Source organism: Dreissena polymorpha, chromosome 3, assembly GCF_020536995.1.
Source record: "Dreissena polymorpha isolate Duluth1 chromosome 3, UMN_Dpol_1.0, whole genome shotgun sequence".
Lineage (NCBI taxonomy): Eukaryota > Metazoa > Mollusca > Bivalvia > Myida > Dreissenidae > Dreissena > Dreissena polymorpha.
The window spans coordinates 69,998,931-70,023,763 of record NC_068357.1 but is presented as its reverse complement, the minus strand read 5'-3'; the positions used below and the strand labels follow the sequence as shown (position 1 = coordinate 70,023,763).

General features: G+C 35.9%; 1 protein-coding gene across 1 annotated transcript in view; it reads right to left on the bottom strand.

Moving 5' to 3' along the window:
* Window positions 1-10,715: 10,715 nt before the first annotated feature.
* Window positions 10,716-24,833, bottom strand: part of LOC127872322 (uncharacterized) — a 14,352-nt gene continuing 234 nt past the window's right edge. Inside the window, exons 1-4 of the mRNA XM_052415651.1 lie at window positions 23,763-24,833; window positions 17,832-17,899; window positions 11,786-13,097; window positions 10,716-10,910 (exon numbers count right to left, since the gene is read on the bottom strand). The exon at window positions 23,763-24,833 is cut by the window's right edge and continues 234 nt beyond it. Coding sequence (XP_052271611.1) covers window positions 10,716-10,910; window positions 11,786-13,097; window positions 17,832-17,899; window positions 23,763-24,833 — 2,646 coding nt within the window. The remainder of the gene's footprint in view (window positions 10,911-11,785; window positions 13,098-17,831; window positions 17,900-23,762) is intronic.

Here is a 24,833-nt window from a genome sequence, read left to right as displayed (position 1 = left end):
GACAAGTGCCGCATCATATCCTATGGGTGATTTAAAAAAATAATGAAGCCTAAATAAAACATGCATTTATTTTCTTACCATTAAGCATGTTTGAGTTCTTTTTCTATCTTACAGAAGTGTTTCCATGTGATTAACTTAAAGCGGGTATATACGATTTTTATATGTGCTGAATTGTAAAATATTGATACAAATATGTTATAATAACACACAATTTGCAAGAAAAATGATACATTTAAGACGAATTTCATAAAATACAGCAATACAAATAAGCGCCCCGAGCCGATTGTGACGAAGATAATTCGTAATAATTTTCCTACAATAACCGATGCATTCGTCTTTTTTTGTAAGCGTTCATGTGTCGTATGAATCGATATCGCTGCAGGAATTTCAAATGAACCGTTAAACTTAATTTAGATTCACATCGTACATGCATGATATACATGCTGGCGAATTCGGCTGTACAGCCTTTTTCGATTTCAGAATTAAATATCTGGCTTTTTTAGCATTTTTCGACACATGTTCTTCTTAACTTTTATTTTAGTTTATATTGAAATATATGTATAATAAGTTTTTTACACATTTTATATTTATTACTAATTATTTGATAAGATCGTATATACCCGCTTTAAATGTGAAAATTCTTCTCAATAACTTGCTTCATTAACAAAACATATTGAAAAATATCCTTAAAATTGCCCCAAGTGTACTGGTTTTGCGTGACGTTTTATGTAAAAGGCAATTTTCAATTCTTTACTTCAATAAAACTTTCAGAAATATTAGGTATTGCCATCATTAAATGAAAATAAAAATGCATATGCTTTAAGAAAAATAAAACAATGCTTCTAACTTAGGTTGATATCTCTTGTAGCAAGTGTTCAAAGCAATGATGTTCTTGTCAATTTTGTGCCACAATTTTCAACTCTCTTCACGTATATTAAGAGGTGGCATCATAAAGTGGTTCAATATTTATAGGCAAAAAGTGTCCTTTTAACCTGTCACATGTTTTTTCTACACATTTGTACAGGTATTTATACAATTATTTGTTCATGTAAATTTTGAACAGCTGAATACTAAATGTGGTCAGAATTTGTCCCTGTCCCAAGTGTACATTTTGCAAGAAAGTTATTTTAAATTTTTCATAAGATAGAATTTTCAATGTTTTACATCATTTTCTTCAAACCATTAATGCTTATCACTAGATGTACTGAAAATTTGATGCCAAAACCTTGTGAACTTTTTTTTGCAAGACAAATATCGCATTGTCCCAAGTGTACGAAATTTTTATCATGTTTGATGGACAGGTGATAGCTTTTAAAAAATAAACAAAGGCACTAATTTTCTGGAAAGAAGTACACAGAAGGGTGTAATCTCCAAGAAAAAAAGGTGGTTTCTTCACTCTGGGGGTGAACTACTCTTATTATATGGGTATGTTTCCATATTTTGTCTTCAGAAGAAAAATATAAGCATATAAATGATAATGTGTGGGAACTTGGGAAGTATATTTGACTTTACCTTAACATTATTACAAAAATGCATTTCCTCTTCTCAAATTAATGTCAATTTTAATCAAAATGTTTCTCCAATAATCTTCAATGTTAGCCTGAAGTTGGTTAACAAATGTTGTACATGTACACTTGGGACACAAAATAAATGTTTTTCTTATAAACCTCCAGAAAGTGAAAACAAACTTACATTATAGCAGAATTAATTATTAAATTTCGATTTAATAAAGCATTCAAAAGCAACTGAAAAAAAGCCAAAATAAAAGTTGAACATGGTCAAATGTCAAATATGATTGATGACAAAGTCTTTCAGACACTTATAATTAAACCACGCAGACTGTCACCATTGTGGTATAATTCCTACACATCTAAACTAAAAACCTTGTTAAAACCTTCGATAAACAACGGTACAGCACTTATTATTATTTCATTCATTTTTAATGACACATTACCAAAATATATAGAGGATATATTTGTATTACAGAGGAAGGTCAAGTAAGAGGACATCGTGTTTAATGTATAAAGTATAAAAAGAACAAGGTCTAATTTATAAAGAACAAGGTCCAATATATAGAGAATATAATGTTTAATATATAGAGAGCAAGGTCTAAATATAGAACAGTGAATTATATGTGTCTTGTTATGAGAAAACTGGGCTTAATTCATGTGCGGAAAGTCTAGTCCCTGATTAGCCTGTGCAGACTGCACAGGCTAATCAGGGACGAGACTTTCCGCTTTTACAGTATTTTTAGTTTGAAGGAAGTCCCTTCTACCGAAAATCAAGTTTATGCGGAAAGTGTCGTCCCTGATAAGCCGGTGCGGACTGCACAGGCTAATCTGGGACGACACTTTACGCACATGAATTTAGCCCAGTTTTATCAGAACAAGACACATATTATAGAAAACGAGGTCAAATATTATAAAAAAAATATAAACATGTATCATAAAAAAGAAACTTCACATATATTTGAAGGCCATCCTATATTTTGATAAATCTGAGTTTTTACTTTAAGATACACTGCTTTGATGAATACTTTTCACTGTCAAACTATCGTTCTTGCAATTTTATTTTCAGAAATAGTATTTTTTGTGAACACTTAATCTAGTGAATATATATGTTTTTCTTATTGCAAACAACTGTTGTTGTTTTTATGCCCCCTTCGAAGAAGAAGGGGTATATTGCTTTGCTCATGTCGGTCTGTCGGTCGGTCGGTCTGTCGGTCCGTCCACCAGGTGGTTGTCAGACGATAACTCGAGAACGCTTGGGCCTAGGATCATGAAACTTCATAGGTACATTGATCATGACTCGCAGATGACCCTTATTGATTTTGAGGTCACTAGGTCAAAGGTCAAGGTCACAGTGACCAGAAATAGTAAAATGGTTTTTGAATGATAACTCAACAACGCATACGCCTAGGATCATGAAACTTCATGGGTAGATTGATCATGACTTGCAGATGACCCCAATTGATTTTGAGGTCAAAGGTCAAGGTCACGATGACCCGAAATAGTAAAATGGTTTCCGGATGATAACTCAAGAACGCATACGCCTAGGATCATGAAACTTCATGGGTAGATTGATCATGACTCGCAGATGACCCCTATTGATTTTGAGGTCACTAGGTCAAAGGTCAAGGTCACAGTGACCCGAAATAGTAAAATGGTTTTTGGATGATAACTCAAGAACGCATACACCTAGGATCTTGAAACTTCATAGGTAGATTGATCATGACTTGCAGATGACCCCTATTGATTTTGAGGTCACAAGGTCAAAGGTCAAGGTCACAGTGACCCGAAATAGTAAAATGATTTTCGGATGATAACTCAAGAACGCTTTTGCCTAGGATCATGACACTTCATAGGTACATTGATCGTGACCCGCAGATGACCCCTATTGATTTTCAGGTCACTCGTTTAAGTTAAGTATAAATGACTTTTACTTTATTTCCAGACTGCCAAATGTTTGGTCATGAAAAAGCATCCCACAATGTTGCGACAGGTCCATGATTCAGTTTATCGAGACTAGTCGTGAGCAGCAGACTTCTGATTCATGGAGTGCGGCAAACATATCTGTGCGACTCGATCACTCCACTGTAAAGACCCGCACGGCATTAAAATGGATATTATCAATATGTGCTGTTGCTCAAAAATATGTTTGTGTAGCAGGAAGTGCTTTGGGCTCGATTAATCTGAGAACTCAACAAAATATTAATAAAATCCTTCTGTGCCTTTTAGTTCTGAAAACAGAAGTAGCCAGTTGGTATTACACATCTCCCAAACAAGTACTGCACGACAAAACTTAAGATTTTTTAATCCTAAATGTTTATAACATCTTTATATCCACACAAAAATATTGATGATTGTGGTGCTCAGATTGCAAAACCACCTGTTTGGCAAAAATAATGCAGATGGTTAGATTATGATAAGTGCAAGAAAAAAGAATAACTCTGGAGATAATAATTGATATGATAATCATTGCTTAACAGAATCACAATTGACCTAGATATTTATTTATGTAGTGGTGTATTTTTCAATGAGTGCCTTAAGATTCCAAAAACATATTGACTTAAAATAAATAATCCCGATGGCGTAAATGACTTATCATTTCATGTTCATGAACCGGCTTTAAAATACTTTGTAGACTTATCTGCTAGGCGGTGAGGACTTTTAGACCACCTGATAAACTTCAACTTTATTTGCCCTAGTTCAGTAACTGACTAAAGATATGCTAATATAATACTGATGACTGATGAGTCTGTTGTGTCTTATATTCTCAGTGCTACTTAAAATATTAAGTCTATTTCAACGTTTAGACTAATAATAAGCAAATTCGTTAAATTGATATCCCCCGCCAAATAAATTTTTATTATTGATGGGTGCAGAACTAACAGAAAAGTTTATTTTAAGGGTTGTACCCTTATCTCACTTATTTAATGAAACAACATAAAAAAACAATTGGCAATAACTCTTATTTAAGAAAGTGTAGGGTTATAGATTTTGTGCATGACACCTCTCCTCATTGATATCTTAACATCCATTAAATTTCATCTTTAAATCGTGTATAGTATCTGTGATATAGTCCTGTAAAGTAACATCAGACATGTACATATGTACTAGGGTTATGTTTCTTGTGCATGGCACTTATTCTCATTGACAATTATACACCCATGAAATTTCATGTTGAAATCTTGTATTAATAGTTTCTGAGATAAAGCCCTGAAAAGTTACATCATACAAAAACAACAAAGGGCAATAACTCTTATTTAAGAAAGTGAAGGGTTGTGGTTCTTATGCATGGTTCTATAAATGAGATATAGCCCTGAAAAGTTACATCATAAAATAACAATAACAAGAAAGGGCAATAACCGTTATGTAAGAAAGTATACGATTATGGTTCTCGTGCATTGATAATTATACACTCATGAAGTTTCATGTTAAAATCGTGTATAGTATCTGAGATATAGCCCTAGTTACATCATAGAAAAACAACAAAGCGCGATAACTCTTATTTCAGAAAGCGACGGGTTATGGTTCTTGTACATGGCACCTCTCCTAAGCTATATTTATACACCCATAAAGTTTCATGTTGAATACTTATATTGAGTTTCTGAGATAAAGCACTGACAAGTTTGTGAGTGACTGCACTGACAGACAGACCAACGGTACGTTTAAGTATATTTAGCGTACCCGGGGTACATTAAAGTATACTTAAGAGTTCACGGGGTACTTTAAAGCATTACCCGAGCCGAAGCGACAATTACCAATCAAGCTTATTGCCATATTTAATAAATGATGATAGTGGTAACTATGATTGTGTGAAATATAATAAAATAGTTTTCCTGAATTGAGTGTACATGTGAATTAGCTAAAATAATGATAAAAACACCGATTGGGATTATATATTTCTGGAACTGAATTTGGTTCATAATCAGTTTTTAACTTTTTTAAGCTGAAATAATATATATATATATATATAATCTGAAAATATTTTCTTAAATCAATGTTATATCTTTGTATTAAAAAAGTGCAACACTCATGACTGTAAATTAGGCATTACCATATTTCTTTACAACGTAATGCATGTACATCATCGATATATATAACATTTAAAACGAAAATCGTTTTAAAATTCAAATGTTTGCATGGTGTTAGAACTACTGTTTTGATATCTTTGTTGTGAACAATGTGTTTAGGTTCAACGTCCGAAAAAAAGATGTCCGAAAATAACTGCAAGCTGTTAAAACGCGAAATTAAGTTGAATTGAAACAACAATGCGTTAAATATTATTTTTCATCAATCTGACATTTTTCACGGCGACTGATCGGAGCAATATAACGGAGGTACTGTGAAATCGTCAGATCTCACGATCTGACAATATTGACGCTACACCGGTCTATTTCGTTTCCGTAGAGATAGCTAATGTCGTCAGTTTGTAAGCTCAAATTTGATTGGCTGACGGGTTCAATGGCTTATTCTAAAAATAAATGCTGCTCGAGCAGCGTATTGCTGCTCGAGCATGAATTTTGCTGCTCGAGCAGCATTTAAATGCTGCTCGACCAGTAAATTACTGCTCGAGCAGCAATATGCTGCTCGAGCAGCATTTAAATGCTGCTCGAGCAGCATTTTTTTCTGCTCGAGCAGAAGTTAAAGTTTCGACCCCTTTGGTGCGCCATACATAAACACGTCGATTAGTCCACAGATCTGACCAGCGTCTAGCGGCTACTTCTAAAGATAACACTTCGAGGTAGTTAAGGCCAGCCTTTTTTTATTTGTTTTACGGGAAATTTTTCAAAAAAATTGAGTCGGAGGGGAGGATAAATAAAAATAAAATCATGAAAAGTGAGCAGTCTACCAAAAAAATAAAAATAAAACTGTCTAAACTGATTAATTTTTTTTTGTTTTTGAAAATATAAAATTAAGCCAATTTAACTTTATGTATACTTGCATTAACCTTTTAGTGTTTTATATATCTTATTACACTGTTGTAGAAGCTTTTTATAATAATAGTAAACATATTTTTTATATATATTTATATGTAAAAAGCACCTTTCGCATGTATTATACTATATATTGCTTCAAGAGAGACCATTAACCACGCCAGGTGTGTAGTGTATTATAGTGATTGCTAAACTTTTGTTGAGTGTTAATCATATGTATGTTTATAACAAATATAGCTTGCATTTAACTTGGGCAATTCTACTTAAATATAATAAATTAAAGCAGAGGCCCAAGCGGCCCAACATCACATTAAACATTGCCTTTATGGTCATGAATCGACAAACATACTTTTTAGTCAAACATCTATTAAAAGCTCAAGAAACGCCCACTTAAGCGAGAGCGTGGTCCGGAACCAAAAACGTAGCTCTTTTTTTGAAGGCTTGGGACTTGACTGGTCTGGAATTCGGCGGTGAAATACTTATAACACATCTTATGAGCAGGTCGCATGATCCAAATATTGCCTAAGCGTCATAAAACAAAGGTCTTTGCATAAACTTGTATCCCCTCATTATTCATGTCGTTTTCTCGTGGGATTTACGCGCGCCCTCGAATTCATTTTCATTTCCAGCCAGTTGGGCGCGAGTTTGTACCAGCCTGGCAGCCAAAATTGACAAGGGTCTTGTCCTCCTACTAAAAAGGCTTCATACGGATTGGAGCTCGCAGAAATATTCTACCTGACCGTTTCCTCGCGGTTTGCTGACTACTTATTTGTGAAAGAGCACAAAGCTCATTAAAATCCCAGTACCGCATGCCGCATACTGGTCAGATTGGATAGACAAAGGAGCTGTCCACTTGGGAAAGCATCATTTAATAGTTAGCTCGCACACTTGTTGTCGTTCTGAGTTGCAACATGTAGGTCCCCACACACTTTGAGACTTTCGTACGCAACCAGGTAATACCTGGGGCCCGCTCCATTATTGGGAAAGGTCTATTGAAGTCAATAGACATAATAACTCATGTAGTGCAAGCCTATAAATGTCCAAATGGAGTCCTAATTGGTTCTGTCGACTTCCTTTCAGACTGACATCTGTCGCAACGCAGCATATGCAGCTTGATTTCAAGTGTTGTCTCTTACCAGTAAAAGCTCTGAAGCAGAAGGGCCTTAACCTTCATGTTTCTTCAATTATTCCTATAGCTGGTTATGAACCTCGTCCTGCTCAGCAAAGCCTCTACAATTATTTCTCTAAAAACATTTCTTAACCTTGTATTCGCACGTTTACTGAATTCCTTACATATTTATTAATACAAAATGATCTTAATACTTAAAAACGCGGTCTTAACGTTAATTAATAACATACGGGTTGTGCTCTGTTAAAAGGGGGTTTAATGCATGTGCGTAACGTGTCGTCCCAGATAAGCCTGTGCAGTCCGCACAGACTAATCGAGTATGACACTTTCCGCCCAAACTGGATTTTAGCTAAGAAGAGACTTTCTTTAATAAAAAAAAATCATAAAAGCGGAAAGTGTCATCACTGATTATCCTGTGCGTACTGCACGTGCTAATCTTGGACGACACGTCACGCACATGCATTAAACTCATTTCTCACAAAGCACGTCCAATATCAGTTTTAGTTTTGGCATCAGCAAATTCGGTCACATACTAATCAAACATACGTTAAAATAACCACACACAAGAAATATTTAACAAAACAAATCGCATAAAAATAATTAAATGAATAAGTGAATAAATTATTGTTTATATCTTAGTGTCACCAATATGCAACACAGTAAGGTAATGCTTTCGTTTTAATATAGCATCGCTAATACATCTAGAAATACTTCTTAAATCTGTATTATAAACACTTGCCATCATAGATTTGATCTTATTGATTACTGCCAAGCGATTTGGTAACTTAATACTTAAATATCAGATCTGTTGTACATAAACATTTATACAACACGTGATATTCCGATTTCTACCAAGTTTCCAAGTCCTGTTTTCTCTTGCAATGTTATTGTATCTGTCAGTTTCAAATGAGTTGCTCACTCCTTACTATAAAATTTGTCAAAGCTTTTCAATAAATGGCAATCGTTATTTACAAGTTAAATATTTATTTGTGTATGCATTATAATTTCTAAAGTTTAGCATAATAATGTTACTTGCTTTTCGAATTTATCATAATAGACCATGACTGGACGTATTGATCTCGAAGTCCTTGATTGAGTTTTGGATAATGGTTTGTTAATTTAACGTCTTCATGAAATATATAACGAAGCCTAATTTGTCAATAGAGTCTTTGATAGCTTTTCACCAGTATAGTTTTATATGAGTGTTAGCAAATGCATTATATGTATTATTTATGATATTATTTTTGTTCATAAATCGTATCAGTGGCTTTGGTGAATTAATGATTTTTCACTAGAATTTAAGAGTCTTCTCTTTACAGTTTACATATAATGGAAAACGCCCTAGTTTGCCTAGGACGGCTGTGATGTCTCTTGGCGGAAAACTAATACATGTTTACAAAATTGTAGATGTATTTTGTAAACCTTTTTTTTCAGACACCCACGCACTCCGCAAACTCAAAAATATTAGTGTTTAGAGGAAGTGTTAACAATTTATATTCCACTGGAGCATTTTTTTATGTTTAAAGTATTATGAAAAATATATGCAAAACAGTACTTATTTTTGCTATTCAATTCAATGCTAAATCTCATCATACTTAATATACGATGCTGCATCGAAAGTGGGGTGTGCTAATTATGAATGTTTATTTTATGCTTTCCGGTGGTTTATAGAGAAATATCAGTGAATTAAAACTGATAATTTCACTGTTAAAACAGTGAAAATTATCAGTGAAAATTATCGATAATTTTCACTGTTTTACCGGCACTATTTTTTTTACCCCATTGTGACCCCCACGCATTCTTCCACCAAGAGCGAGAACTCTTCGATGAATATTTATATCAAAATACGGAGTAACTTCCCTTGAACATACATGTACACACTGTTAACGCAATCGCACATTCTCGGCCCTTTCCGTCAAACATCGGATAAGTACCTCGAAGGAGATAGTATGAATACACATTTCGGAAGCGGTATTGCGGCCTACCTACGCTGGCCTACGCGAATCAAAATTACATAGTAAAAACCAACATGGCCGGTTTTGCGAGTTGTTTACATTTTGCAAAGATGAAAATGGGGATTTTCTATGCTCTGAAGCCAGAGCAAGTACAAACTCTACAGGAATTATGGACGCCATCGTTGTTATTGTTTTTGTTGTTGTAACATTCTTAGAATGGTATCACGTGGGCGGACTACTTTCAACCCGTATTTCTCCCGAGTCCGATTATGATAATCTGCGAGGGGTACCGAATGACTGTTAACGTTATTTACGCTATAAATAGACTCCGCATATTTATACGACAACATGACATAAACAAATTGTGTCATCATATAATTATTTATTTTTTAAATGATGTTATCGGTGTTTTTTTCTTTTCACTTGCTATGTGTTGCACTGTAAATACAAAAAAGTTACTGTTTAACGTTTGTTTTCTTGTTAACTATTTGCAACGCTTATTGTAAAAGCGGTAATGATATTTTGGGGCGCCCAAAGGAAAATTGGTTTGAACGGATTGGCAAACGTATAAAAATATTAATTTGTGAACATAAAATAAAAGAAAATTTGTTGGATTGGGTGGAATATCGATTTTAATTCACTCATTATCATAGAAAAATATATTTTCTATGATCACTCGTGATTTAAAATCGATATTCCACCCAATCCAGCAAATATCCTCTATCGAATTATGATTATTATTTATAACAGGAACGTCAGGCTGATTTACACACCGGTAATCATAATATCTGACATGCCAAGACCTTCAATAGCATAACGTACTAACTGAGCCAATTGATATGTTAACGCGTGGCGTATACTTTATTATTATTCCGACACTGGGGATACCAATGTCGTATTCTTCGATTTCGTTTCCCATAATCACTGCTGATTTAGACGACTGCTGATTTGTACGACGAAAACTTCAACATGGAGTCCGACTGACCCAACATTATTCTCACTCACATGAAAATTAACTAAAGAGAGATAACTTTACTGCAGGGTGTTTTATTTTACCTACTATACTACGTAATGTGTTCTTCACAACCTTAAAACCCTATTAACGCTATATATCATATAATACACGTGCAGGCTGCATATGACGGCGAGTGTGATGGCAACGCTGATGACGAGCACCGACACCAGATAGTAGCTAAACAGCGACATCGGATTCGAGTTTTTCGGAAGGTTGTCTCCCACGAGCGTCAGGAAGACCGCAATGGACAGCAGCTCCGCCAGACAAAAGGAGATGCGCTCCCCGCACTCGGTAGGGATCAGATAGACCAGGATATTCAACGCGGACATAATTATCAATGGAAGTATCAGAGCGAGCACTGAACCGGATAGCCTAGGTAAAAAGCAGTGTACCAATCACTGTGCTTACCAGGCTGTCCCCACAGTTTTATCTGAAATCATGGCCTTTAACTTGTATCTGTTTAAATACTATTCAGGTAGCAAACAAATCGATATGAAGATAACGTGCTTTTATTACGCACTTGTATACCAAACAAAATCTACCGGAGAATCGTGTAATTTTAACAGTAGGTATATAGAGAACAGTTAAGTTGGTATAATGCGTCGTCGAAAACAGCTAAAGCAATATTCTCCTGAAAAGTGTAATGTTTGCTTTAGAAAGTTAATGAATTGTATAAAGAAAGAAAATCAAAACTCAATTCAATTTGCATAGATATACATGTACATTTAAGTTAAGAAAACGCTGAACCACGCTGAGAAATATGAAAGGTATTCATGTAGATGTACTACAGTTTAGCCACAACAAAATGTTGATGTTTAAAATTATGTGTACCTAAGAAAGTTTCCCCGATTGTATTGCTGTCTCCTTTTGTGTTATTAATTTAAATATGAGCCACGCTCTGTGAAAAGGGGGTTTAGTGCATGTGCGTAAAGTGTCGTCCCAGATAAGCCTGTGCAATCCGCACAGGCTGATCAGCGACGACACTTTCCGCCTTAACTAGATTCTTTCTAAAAAGAGACTTTAATTAAACGAAAAATATCATAACAGCGGAAAGTGCTGCCCCTGACAAGCCTGTGCGGACTGCACAGGCTGATCTGGGACGACTGTTTAAGCACATTCATTAAACCTCCAAGAGCACGGCCCATATGTTTTGCATTACTTTTTCAAAAACTTACATTGTTATAAATGATCATCAAAAAGCATATCGTGTCTGTTATTAAAAGAAGAAATAAAAACAGGAAAAATACTTTATCCAAGGCAACGCTCACATCTGCCCATGTGATTTCCAAGACTGAGCTATCACTGTCGTCCATTTCTTTCTTCTGAAGGGGTTTGTCCTCGGGACGATCTGAAGGCAGAGTACCGTAACTATGTGTAGGTCGGTACAGTATTACACCACGATGTGTGTGGCTCGAATACGGCATTGAATGCATACCGGGGGAAGATCTATCGGAAGCGTTTTCTGGTCGAGCAAACTTGATTTCGTCACTGCGATTAGTCCTGTCAGCACTCTCTGACCCTGGCCGCCGTACACAGTAGCACCCTAAACACATAGCGATGGCCCTCCACGCGCCTCCCGGCTGTTGCTTTTCACTTCTGTGGTACACGTGCAGGCTGCATATGACGGCGAGTGTGATGGCAACGCTGATGACGAGCACCGACACCAGATAGTAGCTAAACAGCGACATCGGATTCGAGTTTTTCGGAAGGTTGTCTCCCACGAGCGTCAGGAAGACCGCAATGGACAGCAGCACCGTCAGACAAAAGGAGATGCGCTCCCCGCACTCGGTAGGGATCAGGAAGACCAGGATATTCAACGCGGACATAATTATCAATGGAAGTATCACATTCACTATCGCAAATCGGGGCTTCCTCTCTAACACGACATTGAACCTAACCATGAAGCTGTAAGCCTCTGACGTAACACTTGTGTCCATGAGATCCCAGGCGCCATTAGGTGAGTAGTAAGTCAATTGCACTTTGTGATTTAATGGATATAGACTCATCTTATCGATACCGTAGTTTGCCGGCATGAAGTCAAGGCTGCATGTTTGCGTATCCCAGGGATAGAAAGTGACGTCGACGTTGCACGATGATGTAAACACGTTGGCTATATAATACACGCAAACCCCTGACGCATTGACTCTCACTGTATGCCAGTCTTCAGACAAACGTTCATTTTTATTTACATTGTTCGTCAGCATCATTTGTGGAACCCAAATCTTGCTGACGTCAATATAGAGATTATCAATACCGCCGTAGTCCTTAGGGTCCCAAACCAGTCGCTCATCATTCCATGCGAGGTACAAAAGCGCTGTAAATGATATTTTCTCTTCGACTTCGTTAAAATCTTGAATAGAGATGAGATCCAACCATGTGGACACTACGACAAGATTCGACTCATTCAACACAGGCCTGAACATTTTGCTGTAACCCACCATTAAGTCACTGAATAAACGCTCAGCGTCCGTAACCGTCTTAGCGGGCACCCCGTTGAATGACGTCATTAACACGGTAAGAGTAGACGCCAAAGCAACCCAGATTGGCATCATCGTTTGTCTGCAAACAGCCATACATAAGTTATGTATACCAGAGATCTACTTCTCTATCTATTCTTTACATGTGTATAAAGCTGTATACTAGAAGTGACTACCCGCCATGAAAACGTCAGCGATTCAAACAAAACTTCAACGCCATGAATACATGAAATGCATAAGCATTCAAAACATGAAAAAACTCTGTCATTTTAAAATAAGATACCCAAAATCAGCGCCGTTTATTTTCAAAATCATCTACACACTCGTACAGCGACAGATCACGTTAAATGTTAAACGTAGTGACCACGTTACAAATAATACACGGACGCAATATCAATGAAAATAACCATCAAGTATAATATGAACCATTTGACAAAGCGAAGTTTAACATATATGACATGCTCAATCTGATACAGGACAATTAAGGTAGCTTCCGTTCATTGATCAACATCGAGCAAATGATAATAACAAGAATAAAATAGTATAACTGGTTACCTTGAGAATAAACAAGATGTATTCCTTTTATGTTTTCGTGTGTTATTGTTGAGAAAGTTCAGTCATTTTTGTCACCGTCTTCCCACAAGTGTCACGGTTGAATAATTGCCCTTGCAATGAATCTTGCTTTCGAGCTTAATTTAGGCATTTATCCCTATTGAAGCCATTGTCGGGTATGTACCTCGCTGGTATTTTGCAATAGGCTCCTTTGAGGTGCTAACGAATGACATGGTAAGTACCTAAGGTGAAGATTATATTTACATATAAAGTAGGGCTGTAGATGAAAAGCAAAATTGGTATTGTAATAGGTGGTCATTGAAGTATTCCAATATTTGATCGTCTGGTAGTCAATATAATTGACCAGTCGCCAAATTATCGATCGCTCCGCCCACATAGTCACGTGGTCTAGTGATTAGAAAACTCCGACAAGCAGATCGCAATTATAGCGGATTACGTGAGGGAAATTCTATATTTGTAATGATGTATTATGCTCTTTTCTATAATATAAATTATTAAAGCCGCACACTAAACTAAACTGCTTTGTAAAACGTTAATACAACCATAAAAACTTTAGAGAGAAATGGCGTAATCAAATTAAATGAGTTAACGGCAGACTGACTATCAGAAACGTTTCTTATACATATTATATAGGGAGTTGATGAAAAATCCGTTGTAAAACTGAGCATTTATTTCATATTGATTTTTAACTTGTATTCAACCGTCTGACAGTGAACCCGGTGGCTATTCATATATAATTTTGAAAATATTTTTATTAAATGCAAATGACATATCCATATCATGATGGTTTTTTTGTTTATTAAAATTTTTTAGATCTTTGTTTTATTTTGTTATTTTTAAAAAGACACCGATTTTTTTTATTCAGATATAAATTAAATTTTGATTGTAACCATAATTTAATACAGGCCTAATTTCGTGGTTTCATTAACATATAGTCTAATATGCATTTTATTTCATTTATGTTTAATGCGAACCTGTTACATTTCACTACCAAAAAATGAAGTGTTGGTATTACGGTGCTGTTCACGAACATTCGAATTGAATACATTTAGCATATTATGCATTTGCTTATTTATAACAAGATGGCCCTTATATGTTAATTGCAATTTTCACATTTCTCCCCGTATCAATATATGTTGTATTAGAAATGTTGTTGTTGTATTATAAGCCGTACATTTTACACTTGAAGTCGCTTTAAGCTGGCTAAGCGCGTTGAAATCACCTTTTTGTTGTTTTTACTTTAGTTCAAACAATATTTAAGTAAACAATTTAAAATGATTTCCCTTGTTTATGCTCCACAGAAAATAAATATATAATTGGAAATCATTTAAGTAATTAAATAGTTTTCTTTTCTTGTGTACAGTACCTAACAATGCCTTAATGTTCCTTCATTCCGAGATCCACGCAACATACTGTTATTTATTAATCATCGACAATTACGCTGAGATTAATAAGCACGTGTGGCAATTATTATGTTGCCCAAACTGCTTAATAATATTGTGCATCAAACGGTATAACACGTTTTATAGAACACACACCTGGTGTGGTTAAACTATTTATTGTGTTTGTTTTCTCATTACTCGTTCGTATGTTCAAGAAATAAAGATAAAATAATAACCTTTTATAAAGTATGTATAGCACCTACAATTTTGAATAATGATCGAACAGTAATGATCATGCATTTGATATAAAATCTGTGTAAACTCTTAAAAATTACGTCCATTCCATATGTACAACACGCTTTGTTTGTCGGACAAAATGGCGGCCGGATAAGCGTTGCTGAGGGGTGTGTGAAAAATCGATATCTGATTGGCTGATCGACAAAATGTGGGCGGAGTTTGCGACTGGTCAATTATTAAAGCAAGATCTGAAATTTTAACGCTGTTTTGTATAAAAACTCCTCGATAAATATTATGAGAAAACGCGCAACAATACCCACTCATATACAGCATTAAATATACTCAAGGACATATTTACTTTAATCGTAGTCCAGTTTTTTCCAACTACAAAGGCTTAATTTTTGTTATTTCAAGCGTTGATGATGAACAGGCTTAACGTTATTTGAGGTTATAAATCATTTGGGACGTGTGTTAATTTTTCATGTGTCGTTGAACTATTTGTAATCACTTCTTTTGAAAAAAAAGTCGCAAATTGATTGTGGTTTCACACTTATTGATGAAGGACAATATTGGACTGTATTGATATTAAACTTTTACCATAGTTAAGTTTAGGCGAAACGGAATGGAAACATGCAAATCTCCTATACGACGCGCTATACATCGACCGCGTCAAATATACTCATGACCGTCCACCCCTCGGTCCAGAACCGGATCTGTCCCCCTACGTTGCGGACGCGAAAACGGAGGGCAGCGTCTGAATAACAGCGGAAACTAACATGAACATGTACTACCGACTTGCAGTTAGGGAGACGACCGAAAGCAGCTAACTGTTAAATCCTGAAAAGTACATGGTCTTGACACCAAACTCGAGGACAGGAATTTACTTATTAATTCATATAACTTTTATCCTTATTGCCAATTTTGACAAACGCAACCGAAAAGCAAAGCGACATAGCGACGGTATAATATTTGACCAGAAAACAGTTTCTCAGGGTAAAATTGGAGTTCTTAAAGCAGATGACAAAGTTCATTTGGTATAAACTACTTAAAACTTGTTTTACGGATTTGAAAACGCTGTGTATGTTTGTTGTGAACAGTTATGTGAATACCATACTACCTCACTTAGATTTCATTGACATTATCGAACAATGTACAAAGTATACCGCACTTGGTAATGTATTTTTATAGGAGATTTTTTTCTCGCGGATAGCTTAAATGTCGGGTAGATAATTTAAACCTCAACCGCTATATTAAAGTACCTGACGCCGAATAACCTATTTAATATATTATACCGCAACGAGTATCGGTGGAAAAGCAAACGTTTGGCAACACAATTCATACCCTTTGTAAAGAAAATAATGTTTTTCGGTGTGGCTGTTTAACCAGCTTTTTATCTTGAATGGCCTTCAAATAACGCCAGCAGACCCTCGTGAATTCATTTGAATATTTCAATGCTGCATTCAAGAGAATTCGCATAGAACTTTGGCCACATCACCGCTTCTGTGTATAACGTAAAGGCTGTAACACTGTTCAGCATAAGGATTTCCAGACTAATCGTTGTATGTTCTTACATGTACGACACAAATTTTGACCCAGTTATAATAACGCGTTAAAATCCATCCCGAAGAATTAAAGGGCCATGACCCTCTTGTTTATTTGTGAAGCATGTGATTAAGCCCAGGTCAACCGTCGCAGGGCCCCGATTTTATGTTACCTTAACATACCTATACTGAGGGGAGTAAAATCTGTCAGACTCATATGATACGAGTCCTCAATCTTGGACAAGGTATAAGCACTTCAGAGCATAGCTTTCAGTCCAAAATTAACGCGTTTAATCTAATAATGCGAACAATTTTAACGGTTATAAAACAGCATAGAGCCTTTCTATAGTCCATCAAACTATCATGTAATTGGAAAACACCGAAGTGGCGCATTGAAACGCCTTACATCCATGGTCGTTCCAATGTATTGTAGCAATACTATCAAAAAAGCACAAATAAACATGAAAATGTTTATGAGAATATTGCTGGCACTATGGCCTAGAATATAAAGTTTTGTAGTATTGGATGGTCGCGCGAACATGGCCATCATTATTGTTACGAGATTCGTACTGATGCCCGGAATTTTGTGAAAAAGAAAATTTGTTAAGGAGGCATACTTTCGAATCAAAGATGTTCTCTAACAGGCGACGACACCACTATTGGACGCCGTCGTAGCCATAGTAACACATGTTGCGTTTAAGTCTTCTTGTGTATCACTGTGCCCGAATTCCCGTGCATGCAATGAAATAACTGCAGAAACTTTTTTCGTAGTCATAGCCGTTGGGGGAACAAGGAGATGTGACAACAGCGTTCACTTGACCTTCGTTCGTATGTGCGTCTGTTTCATCGGTGATGTTTACATATCCAGGCTTAATAAATCGTTGACGTGCTCACGTAGTCGCACCTTGGGTTATATGCCGGTCGCCTCTAGAAGAACTCGCTGCCCTGCCGCTATCCTCGGGCAGCTCTACCGGCCGACAGCTCGCGAGCTCTGGCTCAGCTCTCCATTCTTCAACCAATACGTCTCACCTCCTCAAGTACACCTAGTACTTGTCTTTTGCCATCACTGCAGCCCTCAATTACTCTTCAGTAGAGCTGAGTATTTTCTTCGGGCTGTCTTCAAACCTCGATGGGAAATCCGTCAGAGTTTCCTGCTCGATGCGTTTAACAAACATTCACTCGTATCTTCTCGCTGTGTCTATAACGGACCCGACCCGAAATAAAGAGTGTTTTCAATGGCAATCGTTATTAACAAGTTCAATATTTTGTTTATGCATAATCCTTGTTCAATATTAGCATAATAATGTAACTTACTTTGCGAATTTATCAAAATAGACCATGACTGGACGTATTGATCTCGAAGTCGTTTTTTGAGTTTTGGATATAGAGAATACTAGGTTAGCGTTGAATACAGAGAAGTTTATGTTGCGAGGCTTAGAACGCCGGAAGCGCGAGCCTTGGCGAGCGCTTTCGGTGTTCGAGCCGAACAACATAAACTTCTCTGTATTCAACGCTAATCCTAGTATTCTATTTATCCCATTTGATTTTTTCAACGTGACATTTAACATAAATAGATCTAATAACCTTAACAATAATTTTAATTCAGTCATAAAAGCGCTTAAAATCTAACAACTGTAACCATGCGTAGTGATATACATGTATTTGTTCTGGTACGCAAAATAGTCTTTAAAAAATTCACACACAAACTGTAAAACAAGTAAAAATATCACCATATGCCTACATTCAATTTTACGCAGTATGCGAATTTTAACATATTACGACCGCGAAAACAAGATTTTACTTTACTATAACTTATTTTATTTTCGAAAGAAAATGATCAAAATCCAATATGGCGGCGATTGCTCCTGACAAAATGCTGTCGATGTCAACATACATGTACACCATCGACGACCTAGTTCTGGCTACCATAACTATAAATGTCGCTTTTTATGATTTTTGACTGGCGCGACTTTGTACAGGTCTGTCAATACTAAATAAACTGTACGCTGAAGTTTCTTTAGCTATCGAAGACCTTGACAATTTTGACGAGTAAACAGACAATTGCAGCGACTGACACTTTATTTGACAAAATAAACAGGGCAATACGTTTTCCGACTTCGGACGATGAATTTAAGGACGCGCAGAACGTGTTTTTTATATAATGTTATGGGTATGCCGTGTGTGATCCGATGCATCAATGGCGCCCATGTTAAAATCATTTCCCCGAGAACAGGGAACGACAAAAGTACAAACAAAAATCAAAACACGTAAGAACTAGTATCTTACCTTTAGTTATCCTTTAAAATCCATCTAATAATCCATTTAACTCAATAATTGACGATTTTGCATCTAGGGTCATTAATAATTATTTTAGCAAAGACCCTTATGCCATTCTATCACTTTATTCAAATGAGTTTATGAACGCGATAAACTTTCTTCTTCGTCACACGCTACGTCATGTACTCTACATTACTGCTGTTCAAATGAACCGGAGCAGTTTATCTAATAATAGCCGTTGGTAAACTCGGTTGCATTTGCAGATTTCTGCATATAAACATAATTATGTTTAAACTTGCACACTGTTTTATTTATCTAAGGTAAATGCCCTTATTGTACGAAAAAATAATCTAATATATAAATACACAAAGAATGGAAAACATTCAAGTACACAACAGATGAATGAGTAGAAAATACCCGTGTACAAATGGGACGTTCCCAATTCCAGTGTGGTGCTATTTTTACCATCTTATACTTTACACAGCTCTATGCCTAACGTGAATTAAATAGGAAAGCAAACATAGCAGATTATTCATGAACTGTGCGATATGTGTATGGCTTGTTGTACATTCTTAATATTTAAGTTAAATGTCAAAAGTATATGCTTTGGTTATAAACAATGCACATTACACTAAATAATGTCATATGACTAGATTTAAAGGTTGAAGGTCGTATAATTTTGAAGCTCAAGTTTTGTCGACTTTGTTTCTTATGAAAAATCATTCAGTGGTAAAGTAAATATAAATAAAAAAATAACAAAACAAAAATCGTGTAATTTTATATTTTATTTCAACATTTCTTTTGGTGAATATGTCATATATATTTTTTTCTGCAAAATATGCACATTTTCTTTTCATGGGTGACCTTAAAATTCGATCAATGAACCAAACAATATCGACCTAATTTTAGCGCATATCGCATGACGTCATTTAAAAAGTAGTCCGTGCACGCGACAGGTATATTCCACAGTGTTGAATACAAGCAAGTATATTCCACAACGTGTTATACCGTCAATGTCGCGGTGAAAATGGGATAAAATGGTTGCTTCTGTTAACGTCTTCATGCAATATTAACTTAAGCCTATATTGTCAATACGGTCTTTAATAGCTTTTCAACAGTAAAGTTTTATATGACTGTTAGAAAGAACATTATATGTATTATTTATGATATTATTTTCTTACATTACTCGTATAATTGACTTTGGTGAGTTCATAATTTTGCACTATAATTAAAGTGTCCTCTCTTTACAGGTTACAAATAATGGAAGACGTCATAGTTCACCTAGTACGGCAACATTTGTGGTCTCTTGGTGGACAACTGATGTATATTTACAAAATTTTAGACGTACTTTGTCAACCTTATTGTTTATTTTAGACATCCACAAATTCCTCTTACTTAAAAATATCAGTGTTTAGAGGAAATATTAAGAATTTATATTCCACTTGTGCATTATTTTATGTTTAAAGTAATAAGAATGTTTGAGCAACACAGTACTTAATTTCGCTATTGAATTCAATGCTGAATCTAATATGCAATGCTGCATCGAAATTTGGTTGTACTAATTATGAATGTTGGATCATGATTAATATTTATAACTGGAACGTCAGTCTGATTTACACACCGGTAATCATAATGTCTGACATGCCAAGGTGTTCAATAGCCTAACGTACAAAATATTTCATATGATATGTAAAAGCGTGGCGTTAACTTTATTATTATCCGACTATGAGGATACCAATTCCATCAACTTCGATTTCGTTTCCCATAATCACTGCTGATTTGTACGACAAAAACTTCAACATCGAGTCCGACTGGCCCAACATTATTCTCACTTAAATAAAAATTACTTTAATAATATTTTATTGCATTTTCTTTCGTACATGCATTCATACAAATATACATATAGTGCATAGTGCATAGAGTAGATATACTACAAATTGATGTTATCGAATGTATTGAAAAAAGCAAAAGGGCTGGGTAACAAGTTTTAACAACATTAGATGACGACCCTTCCAAGTATTTCCGATTCGGTAAATAGGGACATTCAAAGCGCACATCGTGAGTGTAATATAAACAATTTAGTAAGTAAATAAATAGACTTAATCTGACGACAAAAACATTTGGGAAAATGTATTAACAAAAAGTAAGTGTCATTCACTGTTTTACACTCCAAATAGTTATATATATATACACACAAAAAGTGAAAAAAAAATGTTTTTTTATTAATTGCTCCACAACAAAGAATACAAAATTACAATAAATTGCCCCACACAACCCATTTCCACAAACTACAAAATAGCACATAATCTACAGCGAAAATGATTGAACTCTGTTTAATAAAATGGAACAAGCGAAAAACATTGCAAATGTGTTTACAGTCAAATATTTATATGAACCTGTTCGAAGTCTTAATATATCGTTGAACTTCCAAAAATAACACATTGATTTGAGTATCAGTTAGTTCTGGATACCGTATAATAGTTTGTTTGCATTAAGAGTGTGAACGGACGAGTGTTGGTAAATAGCACGATACGTTGCTTGGAGAAAAGAGGACATTTGAAGAAGAAATGATCTACGTCTTCGACAGGACTATTACAAGCGCATTATGGATTGTCACGTAGGTGGTTTAAGTGTAAATCGGAATTTAAGTCGCTACAGTGGTTTCTTAGCCATGCATGTAAAATATTTTGGTTTCGTTCGCCAACTAGGAAAAACGAAGGAACTATAGGAGGATGTACTTCCAAACAAGAAAGCGTTGGTAAGACCTTGTATCGTTGTCAAGTTCGTTCCATAACTTTAGAGACGAAGGAATAGTTGAATTTCAGTAAATCGCAAGTCTGCGTGCAATTATTGCATAGTCGCCACGATTACGTAACAAGTAAGGAATGCTATGTGTTGTGGCTGGGGAAATATCGTTTAAATATTGTGGTAAGGCACCTTTATTGTGTTTATATACGAAAGCAAGTTTTTGAATTTTCCGTCTGTCATCGAGAGAAACCCAACTTCCATTTAGAAGTAGAGTAATTTAAGTTGATCTTGTTAATCCTGTTACAATACGAGCTGCATCCAATTGAATTTTGTCTAACAGTTCTTGTTCGTATTTTGCGCAGTTGTCCCAAACAACGTAAGCATACTCTAACAAAGGTCTTAGATATGAAACGTATATCTGATTTAGTGTTTCCCGCTTGAGTTTGTATTTTAGCATTCTCATAGATCCAAGTATTTGGGAAGCTGATTTTGTAATATTGTCAATATTTTTGTGCCATGAACCGTCTTCACATAGCGTAATACTGAGATGTTTATGTTCTTTTACATAGGATAAATGGGATACATAAATATTAACTAATAAGCGATAACTGTTCATTGAAAGGTCTTTGATTTAACCAACTATGCTAAGTAATGCGTTTGTCACAAGCTTAAATTACTTTTTACGATATATATTATAACTTATAAGTGAATCTTAAACCCTTTTAGAATGTGTATATATTTTATTAATGCAATAATAATTTTGAATTTTTTGCGATTATAACATTTTACAAATTAAACACCATTATTAATAAAAAAATACGTATAACTCAATTCGTGTTATACTTTTAATAGTTTGTTTAATATACATTGTATTTACAAGGGAAAAAACAGCAAACGGATTTATGGTTCAGGACATGTTTAAAAGTTTTATTTAAACACATTTTATGGAGAAAAAAATAATCAAAGATACAAAATCTACCTAATACATATAGTTTTATTTCTGAAATCAAATAATTTCAGTTTCTCACAAAATTACACATGTAAAATTAATACATATTTAAAATGAGGCTGCGTTATGAGTGGACCCGGAGTGTGTCCCAGCACTCTACCTAATTTACTTACTAGACTGACACAAGTTGGGAAGCATTTTCCATGATAGGTTAGAGACGATTAACCTGGTAGCCGAGGTAACAAGCGCGTGTACCAACAACTGTGCTAACCAGGCTGTTCCAACTTCTTTTATACGAAATCCTGGGCATAACTTTTATTTGTTAAAATACTATTCAGGTAGCAAACAAATTGACATGAAGATAAAGTGCTTTTATTACGCAATTGTATACCAAAACAGTTAAGTTGGTATAATTCGTCGTCGAAAACAGCTAAAGCAACATTCTTCTGAAAAGTATAATGTTTGCGTAAGAAAGTTCATGAATTGCATAAAGAAAAAAAATCAATACTCTTTTCAAATGGATAGATATACATTTAAGTATAGAATACGTTGAACCACGCCGAAAAAGGTATTCATGTAGATGTACTACAGTTTAGCCACAACACTTGTTAATGTGTTTATTGATGTGTACCTAGTGAGTGTCCCCGATTGTATTGCTATCCTCGTGTCATGTAGTTATATATGAGCCACGCTCTGTGAAAAGGGGTTTAATGCATGAGCGTCTGTGTCGTCCCAGATTAGCCTATGTAGTTCGCACAGGCTAATCAGAGACGACACTTTCCGCCTAAACTAAATTTTTTTCAAAGAAAATACTTTCTTTAAACGAAAAATATCATACAAGCGGAATGTGTCGTCCCTCATAAGCCTTTGCAGACTGCACAGGTTAATCTGTGGCGACACTTTACGCACATGCATTAAACCTCCTTTTCACAGAGCACATGTTTTGCAAAACTCGTTCATAGACTTACATTGTGATAAATGATCATCAAAAAGCATAGCGTGTCTGTTATTAGAAGAAGAATGAAAAACAGGAAAAATACTTTATCCAAGGCAACGCTCACATCTGCCCATGTGATTTCCAAGACTGAGCTATCACTGTCGTCCTTTTCTTGCTTGTGAAGGGGTTTGTCCTCGGGACGATCTGAAGGCAGAGTCCCGTAACTATGTGTAGGTCGGTACAGTATTACACCACGATTAGTGTGGCTCGAATACGGGATTGAATGCATGCCGTGGGAAGATCTATGGGAAGCGTTTTCAGGTCGAGCAAACTTGATTTCGTCACTGCGATTAGTCCTATCCGCACTCTCTGACCCTGTCCGCCGTACACAGTAGCACCCTAAACACATAGCGATGGCCCTCCACGCGCCTCCTGGCTGTTGCTTTTCACTTCTGTGGTACACGTGCAAGCTGCATATGACGGCAAGTGTGATGGCGGCGCTGATGGCGAGCACCGACACCAGATAGTAGCTAAACAGCGACATCTGATTCGAGTTTTTCGGAAGGTTGTCTCCACCAAGCGTCAGGAAAACCGCAATAGACAGCAGCACCGTAAGGCAAAAGGAGATGCGCTCCCCGCACTCTGTAGGGATCAGGAAGACCAGGATATTCAGCGCGGACATAATTATCAATGGAAGTATCACATTCACTATCGCAAATCGGGGCTTTCTCTCTAACACGACATTGAACCTAACCATGAAGCTGTAAAGCTCTGATGTAACGCTTGTGTCCATGAGATCCCAGGCGCCATTAGGCGAGTAGTAGGTCAATTCAACTTTGTGATATATTGGATATAGAATCATCTTATCGACACTGTAGTTTGCCGGCATGAAGTCAAGGCTGCATGTTTGCGTATCCCAGGGATAGAAAGTGACATCGACGTCGCACGATGATGTAAACACGTTGGCTATAGTATACAAGCACAACCCTGACGCATTGACTCTCACTGTATGCCAGTCCTCAGACAAACGTTCATTTTTATTAACAACATTCGTAAGCATCAATTGCGGAGCCCAAATCTTGCTGACGTCAATATAGAGATTATCAATACCGCCGTAGTCCTTCGGGTCCCAAACCAGTCGCTCATCATTCCATGCGAGATACAATAGCGCAGT